At 33.9% G+C, this 26569-nt stretch overlaps 8 protein-coding genes across 8 annotated transcripts; 7 read left to right on the top strand and 1 right to left on the bottom strand.

Annotated features, from left to right (window-relative positions):
• Positions 1-238: 238 nt before the first annotated feature.
• Positions 239-1177, top strand: RO3G_13589 (uncharacterized protein; the record flags this gene model as incomplete). The annotated part of the gene is made up of 1 exon (XM_067668173.1): positions 239-1177. The coding sequence occupies one exon, from the start codon at positions 239-241 to the stop codon at positions 1175-1177; it is 939 nt and encodes a 312-aa protein (XP_067524274.1).
• Positions 1178-3483: 2306 nt separating this feature from the next.
• On the top strand, positions 3484-3678 carry RO3G_13588 (uncharacterized protein; the record flags this gene model as incomplete). The annotated part of the gene is made up of 1 exon (XM_067668172.1): positions 3484-3678. The coding sequence occupies one exon, from the start codon at positions 3484-3486 to the stop codon at positions 3676-3678; it is 195 nt and encodes a 64-aa protein (XP_067524273.1).
• Positions 3679-11170: 7492 nt separating this feature from the next.
• RO3G_13587 (uncharacterized protein) lies at positions 11171-12854 on the top strand (the record flags this gene model as incomplete). The annotated part of the gene is made up of 4 exons (XM_067668171.1): positions 11171-11320; positions 11370-11596; positions 11750-11775; positions 11824-12854. 4 exons carry the CDS (start codon positions 11171-11173, stop codon positions 12852-12854), a joined length of 1434 nt encoding a protein of 477 aa, XP_067524272.1.
• A 574-nt stretch (positions 12855-13428) lies between these two features.
• Positions 13429-14121, bottom strand: RO3G_13586 (uncharacterized protein; the record flags this gene model as incomplete). Its single annotated transcript, XM_067668170.1, has 5 exons — positions 13429-13463; positions 13520-13689; positions 13747-13905; positions 13960-14018; positions 14071-14121. 5 exons carry the CDS (start codon positions 14119-14121, stop codon positions 13429-13431), a joined length of 474 nt encoding a protein of 157 aa, XP_067524271.1.
• A 1573-nt stretch (positions 14122-15694) lies between these two features.
• On the top strand, positions 15695-17775 carry RO3G_13585 (uncharacterized protein; the record flags this gene model as incomplete). The annotated part of the gene is made up of 4 exons (XM_067668169.1): positions 15695-15922; positions 15977-16135; positions 16191-16959; positions 17015-17775. The coding sequence occupies 4 exons, from the start codon at positions 15695-15697 to the stop codon at positions 17773-17775; spliced, it is 1917 nt and encodes a 638-aa protein (XP_067524270.1).
• A 487-nt stretch (positions 17776-18262) lies between these two features.
• Positions 18263-19681, top strand: RO3G_13584 (uncharacterized protein; the record flags this gene model as incomplete). Its single annotated transcript, XM_067668168.1, has 6 exons — positions 18263-18269; positions 18334-18518; positions 18573-18901; positions 18954-19254; positions 19315-19498; positions 19548-19681. The coding sequence occupies 6 exons, from the start codon at positions 18263-18265 to the stop codon at positions 19679-19681; spliced, it is 1140 nt and encodes a 379-aa protein (XP_067524269.1).
• Positions 19682-20682: 1001 nt separating this feature from the next.
• RO3G_13583 (uncharacterized protein) lies at positions 20683-22540 on the top strand (the record flags this gene model as incomplete). Its single annotated transcript, XM_067668167.1, has 2 exons — positions 20683-21967; positions 22023-22540. 2 exons carry the CDS (start codon positions 20683-20685, stop codon positions 22538-22540), a joined length of 1803 nt encoding a protein of 600 aa, XP_067524268.1.
• Positions 22541-25908: 3368 nt separating this feature from the next.
• RO3G_13582 (uncharacterized protein) lies at positions 25909-26316 on the top strand (the record flags this gene model as incomplete). The annotated part of the gene is made up of 4 exons (XM_067668166.1): positions 25909-25975; positions 26027-26063; positions 26097-26136; positions 26248-26316. The coding sequence occupies 4 exons, from the start codon at positions 25909-25911 to the stop codon at positions 26314-26316; spliced, it is 213 nt and encodes a 70-aa protein (XP_067524267.1).
• Between the last annotated feature and the right edge of the window lie 253 nt (positions 26317-26569).

Here is a 26569-nt window from a genome sequence, read left to right as displayed (position 1 = left end):
CAAGTATACTGAATTTCTTCTTCGTGTGTATAATGATGCTGTTTCTGGTAGTCTCTTCCTCAAGTCTTGGCTTGAAACATGTATTTGTTTGCTTCCTAAGAAAGGAGACCTTAGCCTTTTAACGAATTGGCGACCAATAGCATTGATTAATTGTGACGCCAAAATCTTCAGACGTCTCCTCAATTCTCGCCTTGTCTTGGTGGCCTCTCAACTCATATCACCCTAGCAGAGCGGCTTCATGAAAGGTCGATTCATTGCAGATAACGGCGCTTTGGTAAACTTGGCTATAGAACAAGCTTCTATCATTAACTCGGACGAAATTGGCTTCCTTTGCGATCAAGAAAAGGCTTATGACAGGATTCATCCCGACTATCTTCGGGCTGTCTTGGTTCAATTTGGCTTTCCTGAACAATCTGTTTTAGCTGTTACAAGTCTCTTTTATAGTACATCGATGAAGGTTAACATTAACGGTCACCTTAACTTACTAGTCCCACTCGGACGTGGTTTATGGCAAGGCGATCCTATTAATCCTATCCTGTTCAACCTTGCTCTTGAGCCCCTTATCAGAGCAGTCAATGATTCACAGAGAATTCAAGGCTTTCTACCTCCAAGTTTGTCACTACCAACCATTCATGGTCCTTTATATGGTCCATCTTCCCTTCAACCGATTAAGGTCCTTGCATACACAGATGATCTGCTTATTTTCCTACGTAATGCTGCAGATTTCGCTGAGGTTCAAAGGTTGATTCAACACTACAATCAGGCCTCTAATGCCAAAATGAATTTTGACAAGACAATTGCTTTCTCTATATCTGGGATCCCTCACCTTCATTGGCTGCCTGCTCTAGCTTCTTATGGTATCACTAAATGGCATGACCGATATTCTGATGAGCCTCTTACTTATTTTGGGTATCCGTTGATGCAATCTACTGCACATCGTCGCCTGTTCCAAGACCGTCTGATCGCTAAGATTACTCGAGCCTGTGACATCCATAAACAACGCAATTTGTCCGTTCGTGGTAGAGCTACTGTACTCAACACTCTGATACTGGCTACTCTCTGGCACGTTTTACGCGTTTCTTGGATCAGTTTACAAACTTTACAAGTCAAACGTCGACTCTGTCGTGAATTCCTTTTATTTCGCGTCTTTTCTCCAGTCTCTTTCAATATATTGTAGCTACCGCTCAAGAAAGGTGGTCTCGGCATATTGGATCCGTCATCCCAACAACAGGCTCTACAATTTCGTTGGCTCACACCTTTAATACAACATCACCATCCTCCCACAATTGTCTCTCAATGGATGGGTGCCCATTTGGCAAGTATGGCATCTGTGGTCCTTTATGATCACCGATTGCCTTTCTTGTTTCCTAAACTACGCCGGGGTCTCCTTCAACAGAATCGACCAAGTCTTTGCGCTCTGCTTTTTAGAGCCTTTGACTCCTTATTTGATTCTACCACTGTCTTTTTTGCTCTCAACATTACATCAGATCTACCTACTGCAATACCTCTGAATTACAGTTTGTCTCTGTCTCTCTCCGCGGTTGTGCAATGGACATCTGAATTTTCATTGCAAGAACAAAAATCCTTTGATACTGTCCTCGTTCAAGGGTATGAACATTAGCTACAAGCGTCTTGAGTAGTGGAATATATTGTGGCTTCCACCCAATATCAGCGATTGAACCTTTAAATGTTATGATCTTTAAAGGCGGTCCCATAAAGAAAAAGACAAATTGACAGTATTTTTTGTTACTGTTGTCATTTGTGCTATCATTGTCTTTTGACAACATATTGTCATTGATGGAGTGGAGTTAGAACAATGAAACAATTCTACGTATAACCTTATACTATATGATATGATAAATAATGATCAAATAGTCCATTGCTTTATAACATAATATCTTGATGATTGAATTATAAACTCTGTCACTCTTAGACATTTGAAGAAAGTACTTATACTGTTGCCATTTCAGATACAATACTACAAAGCTAATGATATGTGTGCATACAGCCAGTTGCTCAATTAAATTGCACTTAACAGTAAAAGGTGGAGAATGGCAGTACGATAAAAAAAATCGTCTACAAAAAGAATCTGCATTGTCTAATTTGTTTTGTTCACTTGTCTCAAAAAAATTTGGCGTTCGTCTTTTTTACCTTTTAAAGTGTCTAATTTATTTCATTAAATCGTTTTATTTTAGATTAAAAAACTGTGTAAAAAGGATTTAGCAAGAGTAAAAAGAAAAATATTTAATCTTGAGAACAGATGCTGAGTTTTTGTCCTAATAGTTAATCTTGCATTGCATTTCTTTTTTTACCCGTCATACACTATAGCCATCATACAAATAAAAAGGCAGCAAGGATTTTCTGCTTGTGTCAATATTCATGTTTGCATATATCCACATCTATATTTTAGAAAAGATACACGCATGCGAAAATAAATGAGGCATATCAGACTTCAAATGAAGCTTTGGCAAATCCAAGCTTGACCCAATGAATCGCAGTCTTCGTCTCAAGTCCAGTCTATTCAACTCCTTTCAAACAACCAGAATATGAACTAGAGAGGAAAGAGCAGCATAACTCTCTCTTGCTTCATTGTCTATCTCTTCGATTTCAATATATCCAATATCGGATATAGACATTTCTACAAGCAGAATGCTTAATAACAAATAAATAAAAAGAACATATAGTGCTGTATAGCCTTGTGATAGAGAAATTCGTAGGATAGGATAGACATCTTTGTTTATTTCTTTAGAAGAATTCTAAATATTATCCAATCATTCAAAACAAGAAAAGAAGGGTTTACATAGTCATGGATTAGAAAGACTTTAAAATGTAAAGAGGCTTGCTTTGAAAGTTATATCTAAATGTATCAGTAAATGAATAATAGGAAACTAAATCAGTCTCTAATTTATAAGATTCAAGTGATAGAATGCATTCTTACAATTAGGGCTTATCAATTTAGTAAGGCGTATGCTTCGGATATCCCAAAGTATCTGTCCATGCCAGTACGCATACCTTATGATGCATGTAGCAGAATGGCTTAGTAATAACAATAAGGTAAAGGCTGTTTTTCTTTTGGTTGGATGATGCTCTATCTGTACAAATATATACACTTTAAAAGCGGCATACAATGGATAGTGCTTATCTCCAAATAACAATTTCCATTCATTTATGGTACATAGTCACCATAAAAAGAAGGTGAGCTTAACCTATCACTTTGAATAGCTCTCGTTTGAATACGTCAATTCCTGAAATTTAGACAAGCCTAATGTACCTTCTTTTAGGGCAGATTTCTTTTACGAATGCGCATTTTTAATTTACCATCGTGTTTACAAAAACAAAAGAACCTCCAAGCATAAATAGATTGCAGTGAAAATAATAATTCGTTCCAATTCCTTGCACCAGCACATATAAAAGGAGCCTTCATTTTTGCTTTTTTTTCTTAAGTAATCTCATTATAAGGGAATGTTTATTTTACATATAAAAATGCATTCAGTTCTTGTCATCTTTGGTTTATTATTTGCCTTTATGCTTGTCTCTTCACTTCCTCTTGGTCCTTCTATTTTAGAAAAAAGACAGTTGGGTGTTCTCGGCGGTAATCAAGTTATTGGTCCTATCACTTTTCCTATTTCTTTTCTTAATGATACTAGTGATGTTGCTGCTTTATTCAACTTCCCATAATTTATGAAATCCAGACTCTTTTTCTTATCCTTGTTGATAGATCTAATATATCTTCGCGAGAAAATGTTAATAAAATACAAAACACAAGATTTTTTCTCTATTATTGCATGCAATACGAACCTGCTTTTATTGAACTATATGAATTATGAAAAGAAACCAAATCGCGTTTAATGATTTCTTATATCGTATTTATCTTTTTTGCAGAGAAATAATGATAAAAGTATTCTAGAGATTAGTTTGGTAACTGGACTTGTAATTAAGATTTTTCTTCATTCTGCTGCAGCCAACCAAGCAAGTTTCTTGGTACAAAATGCAAAAAACTCTGTCAGACATTCCTGATAAATCTGTTGATGCCTATACAATTGCTTTTCGGTATCCGTACTTGCACTCATATGGCTAAAGCCTTCAAATAAGCATGCAGAGTATTAAATAAAGGAGGCTATTTTATGTGTTTTGAGCTTAGCAAAGTAAATAACCCATTGATTGGAAAATAAATATAAAGTATCACTAAAAATCAAATACCTATGATTCACTGTTTGTAGAGTTTGCGATATTCATTCATTTGATATCATCTCTGCTTTAGGTCAAATCATCGATGGTAAACATGACTCATATCAATACTCTGTAGAAAGCATTCACAAGTTTTCTCCTCAAGAATAATTTGCACAAATTATTCGTGATGCTGGATTCAAGACAGTAGGCAAAGGTTATAAAAACTTTACATTTGGTGTAGTTGCTATTCACAGCGGTCATAAGATTTAAAAGAAATGTACCTCCAAATTTTAATGTAAAGTACCATATAAACAGAGTGCAATGTTCATTTCGATTGAAAATTGAGATAGCAAGTTACATGATTCCATCTAGATTGGCTCATGTGTGAGCAATCCGTGGTATCATTTCCAATGAACTTACAGTAGAATGATACAAGCAAAAAGCTTCAAATGATAAGTTACTGACTACTAAAACAAACCATTATTGATCAAACCATTGGCAGTTATGGCACTTTTTGTATCTATGCAAAGGAATATATTAAAGGATGAAAGTTTCTGTACTAACAGAATCTATATAAACCAAATATCAACAATTTGCATTGAATTGTCAGCAAGGAGATTTTTAGTAGAGTGTTGAAGGATGAAAGCGATAGATAGTCATGTATTTAAACTCTCAAATGTAGACTGAGCATTATATTTTGATATAAAATGGAACATTGCTAAACATATCTTCAGGTACACTTTTGATTGATGGATAGTAAAAGTTGCGTACGCTCACCATAGAGGTGCATGAATGATTGACAGCATTGCATGCTTATTACAAAAGAAAAGTCTGGAGCTATCCTTTATAGGAACCTTGTTGCTACTGTTATCTAAGTCAATTAAGGGAAACTGACGATAAGAATGCCTACCATCGGTTTTTTGGTCATCACCAGCATTAGAATAGATCAAGAAATGGGGAAGGGGAGAAATAAATTCAGTACATCAATAGAAAATTACAGCGAGGATATCTCAAGCAACATCTTTTTTCAGAAATGCCTTTATCTGCAAGTCATACACTGAGAGCGCTTTTATGATTATCTGCCATCAAGAAAGAAAAATCTCTGCTGCCACAAGGCATCTGCATTATCTCAAGCTGCTGCGATGATTATACCCTTTAAAAATGAGAAAATTTATTGTAAAATAAAGCTCTAAAAGGTCATCGTATTACTATAAATTGAGTCTATAAAGAAGAATTTAAAAGGATGTTACCGATAAAATGATTTAATAATAACCCTTTCTTTATAAACCAGTGTTTTCCTTTTCCCCTTATAGACATTGATTGAATTGTTCATATTCATCTCTTTCTACAAACAAAAGTTGACTCATGTTCAAGATATACATTCTGCACCCTCACTGCTCGACCCCATCATTTGTGTCAACCGCTTTATTTCACAAAAGTGGCATTACTCTATCCGAATCTACATCTTTTGATGATGTTTGCTGTATGTCGTGTGCTTTGTTTTTGTATTTTTTTCTTCTATTCTAACTTTTTAGCTCTTCTTTTCCATTCTTATTAACCTGGTCCTCGTTTCCTTTCTGGGGGGGTTTTTTTTAAATCATTTGTTTGTTGAATAAATAACAAAGGAAACACCTTGTTATTCTAGACTGTCTTTTGGCTTTTCATTTTAATTTTTCTTTCCTGCCCCTTTTTTACAATCTTGTTTGCTTTTTGAGAAGCAAAAAGAACTTCTTACATCATTATCACTATTGCCTACATTCAAATCAACTTCTTGTTGCATTTCTTGAGGTAATTGCTCTTCAAAAACACCGAATCAATTCTATCTATTCTCCTTCGTCTAAAATTCAAACCTTTTGTAAACCTTTTTTTATTGCATCTCTTTAATCTCAACCTCTTTTCCTATAAAGATTAGAAAAGAAATAAAATAGATAAATCGCGTTAAAATCGGGGAAAGAAATCTTAGTAAAGTATTCAATTTTCTTTCACTGTGAAGAAAATTAGAGTGCGTATAATGAATACTATTTCAATCTCCTCTCCAAACCAGCAAGAATTATAAAGCATCATTTTGAGGTTAGACGCATGTACACTAAATGTTATTTAGAATGTAGTTTTGGATAGTGATGAGATTTGCATAACAATTAAGTATATATATAGACTATGGGTCTACTTTATCAACCATTGATCCTTCCCACTTTTCATTTTTTCCTTATTTGGAGTTTTTATTTTATTTTATTTTATTTTATTTTCTGAAGATCATTTAGGTCAACTATGAAACAAGATAGGACATAAATCACTACGAGCATACAAGAATGAAAGACAGTATAGAGTATGAAAAAGGCTAAAAATATAAAAAAATTGATTCTTTGAATCATATCGTATATAAAGTCTTTACAGAAAACCAATAAAGGACTCTATGCTGATGATCATGTAGATGAGAGTAGAGAATATAACAACCTTAGGAATACGCTTTGATCTTTACTCTCAAAAAACAAACAATCACCACAAGCTGTAAAAAAAAAAGTCGTTGATAGACTGATCATTTTTCTAATTCATTGTCGGTTTTGAATGAAACCAATCAAAACACACCAGTCTCTCTATCATCAAAAATGATGTATGTTTATCAACAAAGTATTATTATACATTTTTTGCTAGAATAAAATATCATCAACCAAGTATAATGCTTGTTTGAAAATTGAAAGGAAGCAAATTACACTTCAAAGGTAAGAAAGTTTAAAATATGAAGCATTCTCTCTAAAAAAAAATTGAATTGAAAAATGTTGTCAGTGAATTTGAATAGATTAAGATCGTATGTTGTATTTCTAATACCGTTTTTAGCTATAGTGAAAAAAGAAATCAAGCTTTGAGTATTAGCCAACAAATTGAATTATATTAATCATTAGTTATGAATTGCTTAATATCAAATAGCAAACCAAGTTACTTTGATTTTAGGATGATGCAAGATTCCAATTATAAGTAATCTCCTATCTCTTTTTTTCCTATTTTTTTTTTAACGTTTGGATCGTGTGCTTTTGCTTAAATTGTACTCATCCTTTATTTACATACGTACATCATAGTTAGTTTCTATCAGCCTCAAAAGAGTAACACAAACAATCAAGTTTTTTATGCAAGCCTTTTATAGATAAAACTAATTAGCATCTAATGGTTTCCCCACTCTAAGATTTTATCGTTAATTCACCCTTTTTTTTTATATGTTTTATTTTTTACATAAAGGATACTGTTAAAAAAGAATATTATTTTACTTTTGGCTTTATTATTTATTTGTCTGAATTGATATTCCATGAGGGTTACACACAGAAGCTGATTCCTCTCTCTTTTTTTCCCCTTTTTTTTAATGAATCCTACTCCTTTCACCTAAAGTATATTGTATGAGATTTATGAAGCTAAGATAAGAAAAGATACAAAATCAAATGCAAATCTTATTTTGGTTTTGCATATACTTGAAAGTGAACAGAAAGGATATATAAATAGTTAGTGTTTCATATGAAAATCATGCAGATAAAGAAAAGAGTTGTACAAACAAGCCAAAAAAAACTAATATCTTTTGAGGTTTGTTAAAAAGAGAAAAAAATTCTATTCCTTCAAATATAGTTTATGTCTTATATCCTTTTCTTGCCGTTTTTATAATAAATTAATAGAGAGGGTAATGATTGTAAAGAAAGAGAAATGATTTACTTTTTTTTTTCTTTTTTTTTTCTTTTTTTTTTGTTTATCAGTCAGTTTAGAACGGTATTTTCTCCTTTTTACCGTTCCTTTATAGTTGAAAAAGAAAGAATTCTTGGAAAATAAACAAAAAATGGCCCGACCCCTCAAGCAAAGCTATTTAAAGGGCTTTTTTTCATTACCTTTTTTTCTTTCTTTCTTTATCAAATCAAATACTCTTCTCTCTAAAGCTAATGGCTTGAATCCTCTTCTCTCTAAATGGTGATGGTCTGAATGCTCTCTTATCAATCACTCTTTTGCTTTTGATGCCTCCATAATCTATCTTGTTACGTTGCTCTTATGAAATCAAATGGTTAAAAGTAAAATGGTTTAAAAAAAGATAATGATGATTAGACACTGAACTGACTAAATACATTTAGTTACTGATGCTACAAAACAAAGATCCTTTTCATTTTTTCGGTGCGCTTGTTCTCTATACAATCACTGACTCTCTTTGTAAGATATGTGCTGCATGTGTTTTGTCTTGCCCCTTCTCCAAAGATATCTTTATACATCAAGAACTCTTGGCCTGATAGTCTGGTACCTTGAAGCATTAGGTGGGTAAACAATTCAAGTAGCAAACAGTTTGCAGCATTCACGCTGTAGCTTAAGGCTGACCGAGTTGTTGCTTCTTGGCTTAGTGGACCCATTAGACCCGAAACAGGCTATATGGGATAACATTCCGTACCATTCCAGGTGGGCAAACTCGCCGCGTAACTTGAGCAGGGGAAGCGATATGAGATTGGGGCGTCCTAGAGACACTAAAAAAAAACATTTTGCTTTACATATTCTTTCTGGTTGGTCTATTTGTCATCTTCAAAATAATTCCTTTGGTTAAACAACTCTTGCTTATCTTAATCCATATCATCTTGTTCAATCACTTGTTACTCTCTAAAGCCACTTTTAAATAACAATCATGTTAAACATAACAAGCCATTTATAACTCGCATATATACAAATAAAACTTAAACTCACAAGCGCACCTAAAAAAAAGTGTAATTCTTTACTCAGTTTTGTCTCTTTTTTCTTTCATGATTTCTCTTTTACTTTACTCAATAGAAAAGTATTTTCTCCTAAAAAAAAATGAATTTAATACTTTTTTAGATTAATAACATATTAAAGCATAAATTAAGAGTATAACTGTATCTCTTATATCAATTAATAGTGGATTTGTGTCTTTGGATAGAACTAGTATGCGTCCATAAGACTAATTTATCAATTACACATAAAACCTTAACATTCTCAACTCCATACACTCAAGTTAAAATCTATTGACCAATTTGAAACTTTCATTGGATAATTTATATCGGTAACTGAAAATCATGACCACTGTCAGAAAAAAAAGGGGAGGGGGAACTGATTTTCGTAATAACAACTTGACATGTCACGCTTACCATTCTTTTCCGGTAGTTGGTTTATTCACAAGAAACACGACAATCTAAATAACTATTAAATGAATTCCGTTGTCGATTAATATTTTTCAGTTGAATCAACAGATGATTGAAGAGAAAATTATACACTTTTGTTTTCGGGATGTCTGCAAACTAAGAGAAAGAATCTCTTGGTAGAAATATACAGATTTCTGTATTATATATACAATCGTGAAGAATACATGTTAAAAATAGTACATATTGTGTTTATCAATGTTGCAGGCAAATATGATGTGACGAACGACGCAATGAGCTTAAGTGTTCATTACATTTGAAAAAGTTGAATTTGTCAACTCTATAGCATCTGGTCCAGACACAAAATTATTAGACGTCACATGTGGAACTGGTAAATAGAGAGAGAGAGAGAGAGGGAGAGAAGGAGAGAAAAGAAGGGTAGTCAGACCATTTTTGTTCTTGCATTATTCTTTTTCTTTTGTATAGGTGCTATTGCTCTTCGATTTTTAGGTTATTGTAAAAATGTTCATAGCATCTGCTGTTTTAGTTGATATTAATCCTCATATGCTTGAAGAAAAGAGATTTAAAACAACGCCTTATGCTTACAGTAAATATTTTTTGCATCGTTTTTTTGTTTTGTAAAATCTAATTTTATATCTGATAGTCAACCAAGCAAGTTTCTTGGTATAGCATTGCTTATTTATCAAGTTCAATTGGGCGCCTGATGTTTGTTACACGATCACTCGCCCCAGACCAGATCAATGATAAAACAAAGATATAGGAAGTAAGAAAGCTTCTTTCGAAATCACGGACAAACAAGGTCAATGGTACAATAAGTGGAAGATGGCAACATATTAACGTTTTGAGAGCCAATTCAGGAGAGGCTGACCATGTGAAGAGTCAAGTATGAGTATTTATAGGATGGGGAAAGTGATTTGATTCAAATAGGATGGAACATATAGTTTATCAGTAAAAGGTCCAAGCGATAACTGCACAGCTTAAATGAGAAGCCTTTGTTGGTAAAAGATTTGAAAGGAACGGCATCAATAGATCTAGGTATTTGCCGTTGATTGTACATGTTGAGGTAGGAGATTACATGCTTTTTTATGTGTATCTGAGTCGGAAAATACACAAGGTGTCATCTTATGCAATGGTTACGCTCAATTCTTGTCATTGGTAACCATAAAATAGGTTCCAGTGAAATAGTGAGATGGTAGCATAGCAACTTGAAATTTTTATTTTATCTTTCCATGTCCTGTTCCAGAAATCTCTTTTCGATAGATCTGAAGCTCTTGAAGTTGAGTTTTTCAATTAAAGGAGGACAATGGTTGCGAGAAAAAAAAAGTTAACAAATTCACTAGTAAAATTAATACTATACCTAGGGTCTGTACTAATCTGTTTTACTGTCTTGTAAAAAAAATGATTTGCACCACGTTGTATATAAACTCCAAACATAAAAAGAATGATGGTCTATTAGATAAAGCTGAGTGAGTCAAATAAAGATGCATGCAACTTCATTTACTTATTTATTTTGGTTTTTAAAATATATTTTCCTTTCTTTTATAGGCAAATTTCATTTTCAATTTGTAAGATGAATCACTTCTTGTTTGATACTTGAATAAACATAATTGACTAGGTCTCTCTTTCAAGCTGTCCTTTATCAAACAGAGATATTTGAATAAAAACATAAAAGGAAGCACATGTGGTGTTACATGTCAAAATACCTATGCAAATCGCAAATCAAGTACAACGCACGTGTATACATTGGTCTGATGTAAACAGTGGAATAGTTTAAAAACTTAAAACTCAGAGCAGAAATTTTTACACACAAATTTTTCTGCTTGATATTTATATTTTTGGCCAATTTATTTTTCTCTTCTCTTTTCTTCTTTAATATGAAGACATCAGCTTTATTTTGTATTTCACTATTTACAGGGAGTGTATTGGCAGCTCAACAACAACAACAACCATTTTTAATACATTATGCCAATGTCACGACTCCTGTGACTACTCATGGTCGCTATCTTCATATCACAGACATTCATGTAAGACATAAGGATTCATTACTTTTTGATATTCATTGTTTGACGATAGATGGATAAACACTACTTGAAAGGCGCAACTATAGCTTCAAACTGTCATCGTGAACCACGCAAACACAAGAAAAAGAAGCAAAAAGCGGGGTTATTAGCTGGTCATTGGGGTGCACCCAATACAGGATGCGATGCACCGCCTCGATTGGTCTATCATAATGTTGATTACATTGCCAATAAATGGAAAGATAAAATTGATTTTGTGATCTGGACAGGTGATAATGCTAGGTAACTGAGGCCGTAATTTTATGACGTCGCTAATATATAGCTGAGCAGACATGATGGTGATGCGCTTATCACTAGAACAAAAAAGGAAATTATTGGTTATAATCGTAAAGTGGCTCGATTATTAAAGAAAGCATTTACTTTGGATGATGATAGAACATTACCCATTGTACCTTGTATAGGTAAATCATTATAAATATTATAAAAGCAAAAATTAACGTTTAGTAAAGGCAATAATGATGTTCATCCTCATAACGAATTGAGAGGTATCAAACATAATCCTCAATTAGAAGAATTCAGTGTTCTTTGGAAGGATTTTATTCCTGAAGGTCAAATAAAATCATTCAAAAAGGGTGGTTACTTTGCTATAGATGTAGCACCTCGACTGCGTGTCCTTTCACTCAACACACTCTATTTCTTCTCATCCAACGATGTGGCCAGTACCTGCAGTGATCCTAAAGGGCCCGGTCATCGTCATGTCAAATGGATGCGAAAACAATTGAAGAAGGCTCGTAAGGATGGCGTGAAGGTGATCATTATCGGACATGTTCCTCCTACAGTAAAATCATTCAAGGATAGCTGTCTGGATGATTACATTAAATTGTCTACTAAATATGCTGATATCATCACTGGCCATATGTATGGTCATGCTAACATGGACCATTTTCAAATCATTGGCAAAAACTTGGATGGCAGTAGTTCACCACCTTTGAGTTTTATTGAAAACCATGATTCCACTGCTGATGACGATGATCATCAAGTGGCTGTACAAAAAAAGAGAAAGGACGCTGGAAGATTTATTCAAACGCTCAAGAGACAATATCGTCAAGCCAAAAAGGCTCGATATACTGAAAGCCTTGTCGTCATCAACATCGCGCCTCCTATGCTTCCTCTCTTTTATCCTACTTTTCGTATCAGCGAATATGAATCAGATCTCGATTCACCTCAATTTGGTAATTGGCTTCGATACACACAGTACTATTCAAACTTGACGCATTGGAATGAAGTCCATCAGGCACCCCAATTTGAAATTGAGTATGCAACAGATAGAGATTATAACATGACAGATCTTACTACTGAAAGCTGGCTTGATTTTGCTGCAAATATTAGCTCAAAAAAGGGCAAGCATGTTTGGAAATCCTATTTGGATAATATGTTTGTTCAGACAAACAATCAATGGTACGGTCAAAGTATTGGTGATGAAGATCGATCCTCCGTAATCAACCAATGGTGGAATTGGCTCTTGAATAGATTTGGATAGATAAAAAGAATTACATACAATTCTATTATAGAATATTTACAAATAAACAAAAAATACCATAAGAAATATACAAATTATGAAACAAGTTTATTAAGATGTAGCAAAATCATAGTTGATGAATTAAAGCAGTGTATGATGTTCAGTTGTGATCATTGGCAAGTATAAGTATTGCTCTAGACGCAGTAGCAGCCGTCTTGTTGCAACTTTAGAAATTATCTTGGTGGTGATGACCATAGATGGACAGTTGTATTGGTACTCAACATCGCTATTGAGATTTTAATAGAAAATATAAACTATGAGACGAGTAGCAGCAGGATTAACACTTGTAACTCTGGACTTGCAAATGTAAAGTCCCATTCCATTTCATTCAAAAGTTCTGATACAAAAAAAAAATACAATATTCACCCTAAAACCTTTTGGCCTCCTGCTTTGTTTTCACATCTTTTTTTTCAACCTCTTATTTCATTTTACTACAAAGCATACACTTCAACACACATTTTCTTTTTTAAAAATAAAAAAGGCAATGGATATTAGCTGTCATATAAACTTTAAGGTTTATTCAAAATTGAATTATCTATGTAGTAATAACCTTCATAGGGAAGTATGAACCTATTGATTAATTTAAGTAAATCGATTTGTTACAATAAATCTGATCTTTTCCTTACCGTCATTAGGAGGAACAAAGTCTTCAGAAATCTTCCATTTGGGCTTGAGACCAAAGTTAGAAGTAGGAGGAAGCTTGTTGACAGAATAAAGTTGACGGGAGTTCAACACTTCAACAAGGGGTTTAGTTTCGGTGGTGGTGGCTACATCACTTGCTAATTCTGGGGTAAGACTACACAAAGCAAACATGAATACGGATCGTTCCTTTTGTCTTTTTTTTTTTAATTACCTAGGCTTGACGGAAGCACCTTCAAGAAGACCAGCAACCTCCTTTTGAGTGTATACAGCTAAACGAGGGTAGTTTCTGCGAGTGTCACGCTGGAAATAATAGTTGTTGCTAATGTTGGAAGCTTTTGACTTGGGATAAACGTATTTTTCAGGTCGAGAACTATTATAATGAGATTTTTAGTTGATAAATTAAATGAAAGAAAAAAGACTTTACGCAACAGCAGGTGTACGGAATTTGCCGACAACAGGCATACCGTCTGTTGATAAAGGATTCTAATTTAAAGTGGTGAATTATTTTTGTACACTGTACATTTTTGAAACTTACAACAGAAAAATATTTCTTAACCCAAGACCAAGTCTTAGAATTCCACGACATAATGTAACGAAAAGTTTCTATAGAAATTATACAAAAATCAGAAACACAATCATGAAATGGTTGTTGTATTAATTCACCTTTCAAGTGTGATAAAAAAATTGTAACATCTCAGGCTGGTAGTTTTTTTTTTGAGCCTGAAGTTCGGAATATAAACATAATGATGATGTCATGACTTTTTAACGTCCGCTACTTGAGCTAATTTTAAAGTGATTATTATTTGAAGCAAATAAAGCTGAATACAGTCATTTTCAATAAGTTTGCTACCGTTACCAATTTTTTTTAAATAAAGACCCCTGTTTACATTCAGTATTAAATGATAACGTGTTGTACAATTTAACTGCCCTGATCAGTTCAATTGAATAAAGTAGAAAGAACTAAAAAATCCCTTTAGGATCAATGGGAAAAATGGCAGACAGTGTAAAGTAGTGTGGGAAATTAGTGTTTTGCTGTGTTGATCCAATTGAGAAAAGAAGAGCTAAGAAGGATGTTCGAAGAAGAAGGAGGGGCGGGATCATGGTGTTGAATAGTATCCATATCAGAGAGCGAACGACTGAGAGCAGCTCAGATGAAAGGCCAAGTAATGCTTGACCACAACCCGCTTAGATAGGGATTATGGAAGTTTGCTGGGAACACCAGTGCCAATTTGTGAAGGCCAAACTTTTTGTGTGTGTTTATTTCTTCTTAACCTGCGGATTAGCTATTTTCAGTTTGTTTAGTTCTTTCCAATTTGCAGTTTAGCCAATAACATGCAAGCAGGCACATAATACTATTATAGGAAAAAAAAAAAAAAAAAAAAAAAAGGACTATATTTAATCACTTTTGGATACGACTGTAATATTCATGATATGAAGTAAAAAAAAAGGTGGGGGTTATATCATTTGGCTTGCCTTTCCTTTTTTTAGTTACTATTGCGCTCCAATGATGAACATTGCATAGCAATCTAACATGATTATAGCTCACTAGTGTGAGCATATAAAACTATAGACTTATAAACATGTATGTGCACCTTATTAACCTTTGGAAGCCACAAAAAAGATCTGATAGAAAACGTGAGAGGCGGCAACAATGATTAAAAACGCCTGCATTACAATCACTATAGAAGGAGTTGCTTTCCACTAAGCAAATAATTTTATTGTGGAGGAGTAAGTTTCCATAGAGCTGCTTCAGGTTATTTAAATAGATGATTGTTACAATCGTACTATAAAAATAGCATCAACCTTGCAAGAAAATTAAATGGCAAAAAGAAAAATAAAGCCATATTCTTAATCATGAGCACTCTTAAATCTTTCATCACTCTCTTTGTTTCTTTTTCTATTTTATCCTTAACATGGGCGGTTGTTATGTACCCCGCTTCCAATAAGGTTTCCTTAATAGAGGTAACTGTTTAATCAATAAAGAACACTTTCGTGCGACGAGGAGAGAAGTCGGAACACGAAATAAAAACCTGGTGCGCAAATTTATTGGAAGAAACCGTTATTACTTCTACTTATTTATATTTTTAGATTCTCGTTTTTTATTGTTATTAATTTTAGCACTTTTTTCTTCCCTTTCCTTTCCTTTTTATTTGTAAAACATGCTGACACATGGTTATGGACTTTTAGGTTCCATAGCACTTTTATTCACCACCTCCTTTGCACTTGCAGCTAACAGTAGTGATCCTTGTGCTACTATTGCTGGAAAGGCAACAGCTAATTTTCACGATGCCAAAGCTTGTTTAGACTATTTTAAATTCGACAAGGACATTGCTAAACGAACAGTGGATACAGTCAGAAAAGTGACCAAAGAACTTTATGTATTTAATGTATGAGTACATGCACAAAAAAAAGGAACAGTTACTTATTTTCTTTGTGCATAGGAAGTAGCTGCTTCTCCACCTAACGTCGAAGGATTATCAACACCCTCTGTCAATATATCCTATGGACTTGATTTGATCTTAAAAGAAGATTGGAAATCAGATCGAGAATTCCAAGAAGCTGTTGCTTTATTATTAGACAAAGTGCAAGACGCTCACTTGGTAAAATTGTAAAGAAAACACAAAAGAATTGAAGTTCACCATTTATTCCTGTTAGTCTTATGTTCCTTTTTGTTATCGTCAATTCGTTTTTTGGCAGCCTATTCAACTTAATTCAGTTTTAAGAAACAAAAGATTAGTAGCTAACGTTGCCTTTGTCAAAAATGATGTGTGGCCTGAAGCCAAAGAAAGTTGGGTTGGTTGTGAAGTAACAGAGATCGATGGTATGGAAGCCATGGAAATGATTGTCAATTATGCTGTCAATAACAATGGAGAAAGTAAAGATGTTAATACATGTTACAATAATATTATGAATACCAAGAGCTATTTCCACGGTTGGGACGATGGTGCTGATGATCTTGGTTACCATCGTTTCTTGCCCGCACAAGAATTTCACAACTATACCATGCGGTGTCCTAAAGAAGGTACAAAGCCTGTCCAAGAAGACTATGAAGAACCCTTTACAGTTCAAGTTCCCTGGATTGCTCAAGTACCACCACGATTTAGTAATGCCGATAGTTATTGGTCTACATTTTGTCAGTCATCTCATCTTCAAAAACGTGATGCTCACTATGACCTCCATGAGCTCAAGACGATTTATGAAGGCGATGTGTTTGCTTTGAATTCAGAAGGAAACATGAATGCTGTCGGTAGTTCAAAGGGTCCTTACATTGAATTTATTGAATTAGAGGATGAGTACAGCAAAGTTGGCGTGATTGATATTCAAAGTTTCTCTATTGCTTCTGAAGACAAGGATAGCTTCATCAATGATGTTATTACTGGTTTTAAAAGATTTGAAAAGAAAGGAATTGAAAAGATTATCCTTGGTAAACAAAAAATAATTCTTCTTATTTTTATACTCAACCCGTCCTTTTCCATTAGATCTTTCATCGAATGGTGGAGGCGATGCATGTGCTGGTGAATTTCTCATTAGCACCTTATTTAACTCTACACCAGACTACATGTCTGATGTCAAATATTCGCCTTTCCTTGAACGTGTAGTCAAGAAGGCCTATGAACAAGAATCGACTAAATGGACTGATTATGCAAACAAGGAATTCAGTGGCAGTTCATGGTTTACAAAAACGAAAGAATATAAGCGAGGTCAAGACACTGTGAAGTTTTCACAACCTGTAACATTGAGTTGCAATGACTGGAACAGTGATATCAGCCAAACCTATAAGAATACAAAATGGGCAGCCTCTGACGTCTTGATCTTGTCTGATGGTCGTTGTGGATCGACATGTGCTATTGTTGCCTCTCGTTTACATCTTTCTCATAAGGTTCCTGCGATGGGTCTTGGTGGTATTCGTGGTAATCGTATGCAATTTGCTTCCTTCCCCGGTGGCGAGAGTGATCGATTGTCTAGCTTCTTGATGGACCTTGAAATCCTGGGACTCACCGAGGATTCAGATGCACCTTCTCCTTTCCCTGAGCGTGCCGATATGGGATGGACGTTTAGAGAAGTCTATAAGCCAACAAGTACATTTACAGGAGAAGAAACAGACCTATTGGAATATAATGCCATTAATGCTGACTGCAGAATGCATTTTGACGACGAAAATGCAGAAGACATCAAAAAGCTATGGTCCGATGTAGCAAAAGTTATTTTGGATGGACAATGTCCTTATACTAAAAAATAAACCTATTAATTGTATTGAGTATATTTTTGCACATGAAAAATCTGTTTAGTCAAGATTTTTATAAGCCAATTTATTAAGCTAGCTGTAAAATCAATAGTGCATCGGCTCTCTAATTGCTGTGCAAATTGTACGGAAACAGCAAGTAACCCACATCGTTTACCCTATGGAAGAGGGGCAACTTTGGAAGGAGACAGAATATTCTGGAAGGTGGATTTGGTGATTTTGTGTTATTTTATAGTTGTTATGTTTGGTTCTTGGCTTGGAAATTTCTTTAACTTTTTAAAAATGTCGTGAATTCATCGGATATATCGGGATTGTGTGCAGAAGACAGGATTCAAGTGAGACAACGAGGAAGTCAATTTGTTCATTTTGGTAAAATGAAAAATTGATTCTCCGTAATTGTCTATAATTTTCCTACTGCACGTTTTATTTTACTTTTTTTCTTTTTCCCTTTTTCTCTTTTCCGTTTGATTCAAAAAAGAGACCAATGACAAGTAAGTTATTTAACAATGTATTATACACATTTGTAACAAATACTAAAATCTGCCTTTAAAATAGCCCATCATGAGAAGACAGTAAAGGTGATTGCAAAAGAAGCAAGAACTGGGAAACAAATCAAGTTGGAGTACACCAATAAAAAGATTACAGGAAATGGTTCTTTTGGCGTTGTATATCAAACACGGCTGGTAGAAACAAAGGAAGATGCTGCCATTAAGAAAGTGCTTCAAGATCGAAGATTTAAGGTATATATTTGAAAAGAAACGCGTATGTATGTAAGGCTGAATGACTCTATCTAGAATCGTGAGTTACAAATTATGCGTCTCATTGATCATCCTAATGTTTGCCAGCTCAAGTCTTATTTCTACAACCAAGTTGATAATAAGGAGGATGAAGTGTACTTGAACTTGGTAATGGAATATATTCCAGACACGCTATATAAAGCTACAAGACATTATGCCAAATCAAAGCATAGTATGCCAATGTTGCTAGTACAAGTTTATATGTATCAAGTACTTCGATCTTTGGCGCATATTCATTCACTTGGTATATGTCATCGTGATATTAAACCTCAAAATATACTGTTGGATCCTACTACAGGTATATGTAAAATGTGTGACTTTGGAAGGTAAGCAATAGGAGAAGGAGTGTGCATAAAGACTAATTTGTTATAAAAAAAGTGCCAAAGTACTTGTTCCTGGTGAGCCTAATGTTTCTTATATTTGCTCGCGATATTATCGTGCACCAGAATTAATTTTTGGTGCAGCCAATTATACACTTAGTATCGATATTTGGTCAACAGGTTGTGTTATGGCTGAGTTGATCTTGGGACAACCTTTATTTCCTGGTGATAGTGGTATTGACCAATTAGTAGAAATTATCAAGATTTTGGGTACTCCTGATAAAAGTGAAATTGCTGCTATGAATCCAAGCTATGTTGGACATCGATTTCCACAAATTAAACGTCAACCGTTATCCAAAGTAAAGTAAAAGAGAACGAATAATAGCAACTTGTCCATTCATCCCAATTTGCTTGTATAGGTTTTTAAAACGGCAAATGTTGAAGCTGTTGATTTATTGGACTTAATGCTTCAATATCACCCTCAAAAAAGAATCACTCCTATTGAAGCATTATGTCACCCATTTTTTGATCCCATTCGTGATCCAAATACCAAGTTACATGGAGGCAAGCCATTACCACCCCTTTTTAACTTTACAAGAGAAGGTATATATTAAATATAGAGCTTATTGTGCTGTTACTCATGTTCATTTAGAATTATCTATTCGACCTGATTTAATTAGACGTTTAGTTCCACCACACGCAGAACAAGAGCTTTTATTAAGAGGCATTGATATTTATAACTTCACACCTATTCCACTTGATCAAATGAAGATTTCTCCTATTTGAGATTTATTCTACCCTTTAATACGTTTGTAAATATTCAAAACCTTAAAAAGAGGTTATTTTTTATTACTTAATAATAGAGTAAAGAAAAAAGCATAGTAGCATCTTTTATTGGTTTCTGTCTTTTAAAATAAAGTAATATTTGACAGGCATGCCGCAGTCCTTCTCTTTTTTTTTTTATCATTGAAAAAAGAGGGAACTTTTTTCTTGTACTTTTACTCTATCCTCAATCTCAATAGACTTTTTCTTTTTTCTGCAAAAAGAGAAAAGCAAAACTACAACAGCAAACAAAACTTCTTTTTTAGATTAACCCACCTTTCCTTTTACTTTCCCAGACAAATTCATGTCTTTCGACCAAAACAATACAAAAATAGCAGACAAGCAAGAGACATCAAAAAACGAAAAGGATTTTAATTATTCACCAAATAACTCAAAACAACAATATGGTTTGTCTGAAAACAAGTCAAAAAAGAAGAAACAACAACAGCAAGATCCAAAGTAATTAAAACAAATAGATACCTTGAGTATATAATTGATTCCTTTATATGTACAGTGCACCTTGTTATATACACCAACTCTCGGTAGAAGTAATCGCTCATGTTTTTTCGAGATTGGATCCACTTAGTCTGGCTACTGTTGCCAAAGTATGCCATTATTGGAGACATGTTGTGAATGACGATAGATGTTGTAAGTAAAATTAAATAGTTATTTTTTATATGTATTAACAGGAAGACATAAAGGGAAAGATGCCTTTGTATCTTATTTTGGTAAACTACCTTATAGAAGATTAAGCTTAGAGAGTTGGAAAACTGAGTACATTTTACGTACCCACTTGATAAGGTAAAAAAAAAAAAAAAAAAAAAAAGATTAAAAAAAAAGAATAAAAATTGATTAAATGTGATGCAAAATATAGAAAATGGACTAAAAGCCGTGGATCAGTTATTTCGTTTATCCCCAAGATAGGTTCTCTTGAATCAATGTATGTTGATTTTGATGATTCAAGCATGGTTGTAGCTAGTGTTCAACAAGGAACAGCTGCTAAATGTAATCCAATGACCGGAAAGGTGGATCGTCACTTGCTTTATAGTACAAATGAATCCATTCCTCTTCATGTCACAGCAACCCATGTTGATAAAGATCGCATTGCCTGGGGATTTCAACCTGGATATATCACCTTATTAGTTAGAACAAAGACAAGTGCTAATGTTGCTAGTCGCCTCAAAGTATTTTCCGATTTCCATCAAGGTCCCGTCAGAATTTTTTCACTTCCTTCGAACATACCAGATGTTATTTTGAGTGGTGCTGATGATGGTCAAATCAAGATTTGGGATATATCTACTACATCGTGCATTCTGACCTTGCCTGGTCCCTCTACTGTAGCAAAACCGACATGCTTGGAGGTAACAAACAACCAGAAAGTGATAGTAGGTTATAGTGATGGCACAGTTATTATTTGGAATATCAATATCAATCAAGTTATTCAATTACACCGAAACCGACGCCAACAAAACTATCAGGAGCAATATAGAGATCTGTACAATGAGATTAACGAGAAGAGGTACATCATTCCTTGTCCTGCAGTCATCAACGGCTCGGTGACACCAGTTCGATTTATGTTATGTGATACGGAATCAAATATGGTTATTGTTGCTTACAAAGGCCAAACCGAATTTAGAAAATACAATCTAGACACTGGATCCTGTACAGCGGTCTTTGATGATGGACATATCACGGGTACTTCAATCACTTGTATGCAGTGGGATGTATCTTATCCAAAAGCTCTTTCTCTTGAAGAAGCCTTGAAACCACATCCAAACAATAAGAAGAGGAGCAACATTATTCATTTATCTACTCCAAGATCTTCTGGTCAAAACACGCCCTTATCACCTGTGAACACATCAGCTAGAGCAACCCGTTTACTTGTCACAGGCGATGATTTAGGTGTTGTTTGCTTATGGAATGGAGATGAAGTGAGTAAAGAAGGAATTGACAAGATAAAACCGATACAGACTCTGAATGATGGTCATTTGGCTGGGATTAGTAGCATTTATGTGGATGCTTGTAAAATTGTTACTGGTAGTGACGATGGCTGGATTCGAATATGGGATCCTTTGACGGGTATCAATATTCATACGTTGGGCAACAAAATACCAAAAAATGCACCTGTCGATCGCTCAGATATGGATGTGATGCGCGTCAAGAATATTTCGTGTAGTGAATACCAGGGTGTGGCTACGATTGGTCATCAAATTAAAACATGGGATTTCTCACCTGGAAAGCAGTTATTGAGTAAGCAAAGAAATGATTTTTGCACATGTCCTTGTAACATTTTTTTTTTCTATAGATCGTCGACAATTAAAACCAAAAGGAAAATCAGCTAGTGGCAATTTGCGTGACAGACACAGATATGATATTGATCAAGAAGTGAAGGAATACATTCAAAAATTAGAATCAGAAAAGAAGGAGCGTCATCGGCATGAACTGAAATTAAGTAAATTGACATTAGAAGGCTTATCTGATGAAGAAATGTTACATTATGCCTTAATGTTATCTCAAGATTCCTCGTCGGGTTCAACCCCACAGCCATCTGATTCGCGTGATAACTATGTAGAAGATGAGGATGATTTATTGAAAGCGGTCATAGCCAGCTTGAACGTCACTGACAGTCAAGAAACTGATGTAAAAGAGAGCATGATTGAATCTAATGCTTTAGATATCTCTACTCTTCCTAGCAATAGTAATGGTAATGGAAGTGAACAAGATGAAAGACTTGCATATGCAAAATCCGTATCAAATCAGCATGAAGAAGAATTAGATGAAGAGCTTCGTTATGTTTTAGAATTGAGCAAAACTGACAAATAAAGTTTTATACACATTATATTTATATACAAAAGAAAAGCTATCTAAATTGGTTGAGGATAATCAAATTTCGCTAATGAAACCATGGTTAATACAAATCTTGCTACAAAGTATATCCCTTTTCTAACCTAAAACTTCTGTAAAGGTATTCTTCTTTTTGTTATTCATTTCTTTACGAGCTTCTATTTCTTCTGGGCTAAGTTTAACAACTAGCACTGGGCAAGGACAATGCCTTACTAAATAATTAGATACAGATCCCAATACAGTTCTGAAATAGTATAAATCATCAAGTACACTAAATATTCTTTAATTTACCTTCTAACAGTTCCAAAACCACGGGTCCCAGTCACAAGATATGTAGGTTTGACCGCTTGACAGTAGTCAATAATAACTTCTTTGGGATCTCCTCTCAAAACTTCAGAAGATACATTATGAAACTAACACATGAATTTTTCTTTAATACAGCCACTCAATGCACATAAGCTGCTTTTTTTATCCTTACCCCGCGCTTGTTTAAAGCCGTAATGATCTCCCACATAAAAGTATCAACCACATTTCGCAAGTAAGTATCAGCCAAGTCGTTGCAAACTCCGCCTGCCCCAAGGCTAGGTACCATTGAGACAAACAAATTACGGTAATCCGCTTGATTAATAATATATACAAGACGAATATCGTCTGTGGGCCGAAGAATATCTGAATGTATTGATTTTGCAATCATCGCGTCGCCATAATTTGAATAATCATAGGCAACTGCAATAATTCGAGGTTTTTCACCACTCGATGATGATGGTGATGGGGAAGGGAAGAAGGTGGTAGGCAGTCGAGTAAGTTCTGATAAAGTCTCTAAATCCATTTGAAAATTGAATGAAAAGTTAAAACAATGGAGAAATTTATTCTTTTTATATCAAATGCCATGGATAATCTTTCCACCCTTGTTACTTTCTAGATTAGAATAAATCGGGCAATAGTTTAACGGGGAAAAATGTCATTCGTCAATTTACCCAGGTGGTCTGATTTATGTCACAATCATATGCTTATTCATAGAAATAGAATAATCTATGGATCATTTTATTTAAATTTATACTTCATAATATAGCTTATTTATTAGTAGCAGCGAATAGTAGACACACTGTCGTAATAATGTATCTGAAAATAAAATAATAAAGTATAAATGCAAAAGTACAGATCAAAGAGATCAATCCAAAATGGTGCCATCCAAATTTATATTAAACATGATTTGTTTTAGATCAGATATTTTTAGTTACTGTATAGTAGAATATTCAAGTAATCGTGTAAAATAGCCTTATTCGATAACTACTTGTATCTTATTATGCTTTAAAGTAAACACACATTATTCTGTGAAACTTTATTCTTAATCAATATTCTGGATCATTTCGTAAATGATAATAAGCAGATAAAGTAAAAGTATTTATTAGATGATTGTTTTAACCTGAATTAATTTACATGGTCATATAATAAAGAAAATGAAAAGATAGCAATGGAATTATAAATAACAAAGCACTTGCTATTGCTTCATTTATCTCATAATCTGTTGATAAGAATAAATGGCTTAAGAGTCCCTTGTACCATCTGTTGATCCCAATTTTAGTATAATATTGTTTCCGAGGTGACATGAAAGTCCAACATGGAATACAACAATGTTACCAAATTATTCTGTGCTTCTATTTACTACTAATCTTAGATAGTAGATAAACAGCATTAATTTCTGGAATGCTTTTTTTATTATTATCCAACACAGGATCTATCTTACGATTGCTTTTAACGATATTATATTTACTTGAATCGTTAATTTTGAACATATAAAACTTGTATCACTTATATCACTGCATGCCAGAGCCCTTTCCTTTTTGTAAAATGCATCTGTTAGTAACTTGGCAAGCATAGGTTAAGCTTATGAAATAAGTTTATTTCAATTCGGATATCAAGGCATACAGGTAATGTTCATGCATTAATGAATTGTATATAGTAGCTCATATCAGTATAAATATGGCACATATTGACATTTTATTACGCATAAATCTTTCTTTTTTTCACAACTTCAATTGATTAGTGGGCAATATGTGCTCAAACGTAGCTGTTAAATGGTTTAATCTGCAATCGCCCTACTGGTTGACGCAAATAATCTGATATTCGTATAAACATTTACCGGTAAATGTACTGGACAAAACTATTGAATAATGTATCAGTGTTTTTAAATGAGATAAAGATATTAGCATATATTACATACTGCTGACAAGAATACTCATCATCGTAAATTCATGCACCTTATTGTTTATAATAACACAAAAAAATATTTAATAAACTTTTTTATCCCATTTTCTCTACCTTATTATTTATATCTTTACATATTGCTCTTTCTCCATACTCTTAAAAAGCACAGGCTTAAACATGGACAGAGAAAAAAAATAAAAATTGCTTATTTATGTATTTCTATATTTAAGATAATACAAAAAGCAATAGCATTATGCTTGAAAACCAATCTTTATGGGCACTTGCGCAAGTCATGCAAGATTGTTCTTTATATGATAAGCTAAGCTCTTACCTTGAAAAATAAATTCTCAAATTCTATGAAAAAATCCTTGTTACCAAGCAATCCCTACCACTCTGGTGTGAGCCATAGCGTATATAAAAAATTGTCATAGACCTTAAAACGAGATTGCATTCCTTAAACTTGTATATACCTGGAAGGCCAAAAGAATAGAGGATAAATGAAGAGAATATTGTACAATATTTATTTCTCAAATCCTTTTATATTTTGATCAACATGATCAATCATGTAAGAATAAAATCTCATCTGATCCTAGTTTAGAATTGTTGCAGAAAAAAAAAACTAAAAACTATCCCCAAATAAAAGAAAATTACTAGAAAGAACAAGAAAAAGAAAAACCATAGGACCATGATCGAAATGACATGGACCACCTTAAAATCATAACTAGAATATCTAAAAACAAATATTGACGAATTTTTTGTTCCCTTCTTTTTTCCCCTTCTTTGATAGAGGGCAAACGAAAAATCGAAAAATAGGAATAATTTTTTTATACTCTACATCTCTTCTATTTAAATCCTACTAGTTACTCGTATTTATTTTCTTGTAATCCCCTTTTTTTACATAACTATCTACATGGAGTTAAGAAGTAAATAGATTTAAACAAGCTTTTTTCTTCATAACAAATGTTATTATAATTAAAAATTAGACTATAACGACATCAAATTAATCTTCGGACAAAGAAATTTATTGCATAATTTTAACCTCATAACAAAATAAAGTTGTCAATTGGACCTTAAATGGAAGATTATGTTTAAACAAATAAAGTTGTCTTTTTTTCATCTATCAACTCATTAAAAGAAGCATGTCAGCTCGAATCTTCATAGAATGCACACGACATTTAGCTATATCTGAAGATGAAACAAGAGAAAGTAAGGACATGGGGGTTTTTTATCTTCTTGGAACATATCACACGATTAGAGAGATGACAGAACTTGTTGGCTTGAACAAGTCTACTGTGTAAGATATAAAAGCCAAGCTTGATAACTATAGCAGCTCTTTGTCTCGCAAGCAAACAGAGCGACCATTGAAAGTAAGTAAAAGAACCGAAAGGCACTTGAAGAGGATAATCAGAGAGGATCCTTTTGCCTCTTTTAAAGAAATAAATATGAAGATAGCAAAGCTGAATGATTTGTTTGTGTAGAAACTCTTCAATCGTATGTCGATCGACTTGACCTCAAGTCATACAGAGCAGTCCATAAGCCTAGATTGACTGCAAGACATCGCAAAAGTAGGCTTTGCTAGGCGAAGGAAGACCTCAATTGAACCAAAAACCAATAGAGAAATGTTGTCAAGTCTGATGAGTCGCGCTTTTGTGTAGAAGGCAGTAAACGCAGAAAAAGAGTGCTCAGGAAGGAAGAAGAGTGTTATGATGAAAGAAATATAATATCTACAGTGAAGTGCGGTAGTGGCGGTGCTATGGTTTAGGAATGTTTTTAGGGAGGAAGTTTTGGGCCTTTAGAAAT

The sequence above is a fragment of the Rhizopus delemar genome, genomic scaffold, assembly GCF_000149305.1.
Source record: "Rhizopus delemar RA 99-880 supercont3.12 genomic scaffold, whole genome shotgun sequence".
In the NCBI taxonomy this organism is placed as follows: domain Eukaryota; kingdom Fungi; phylum Mucoromycota; class Mucoromycetes; order Mucorales; family Rhizopodaceae; genus Rhizopus; species Rhizopus delemar.
The sequence above is the reverse complement of the archived record's forward strand: the minus strand, read 5'-3'. Positions and strand labels throughout refer to the sequence as shown.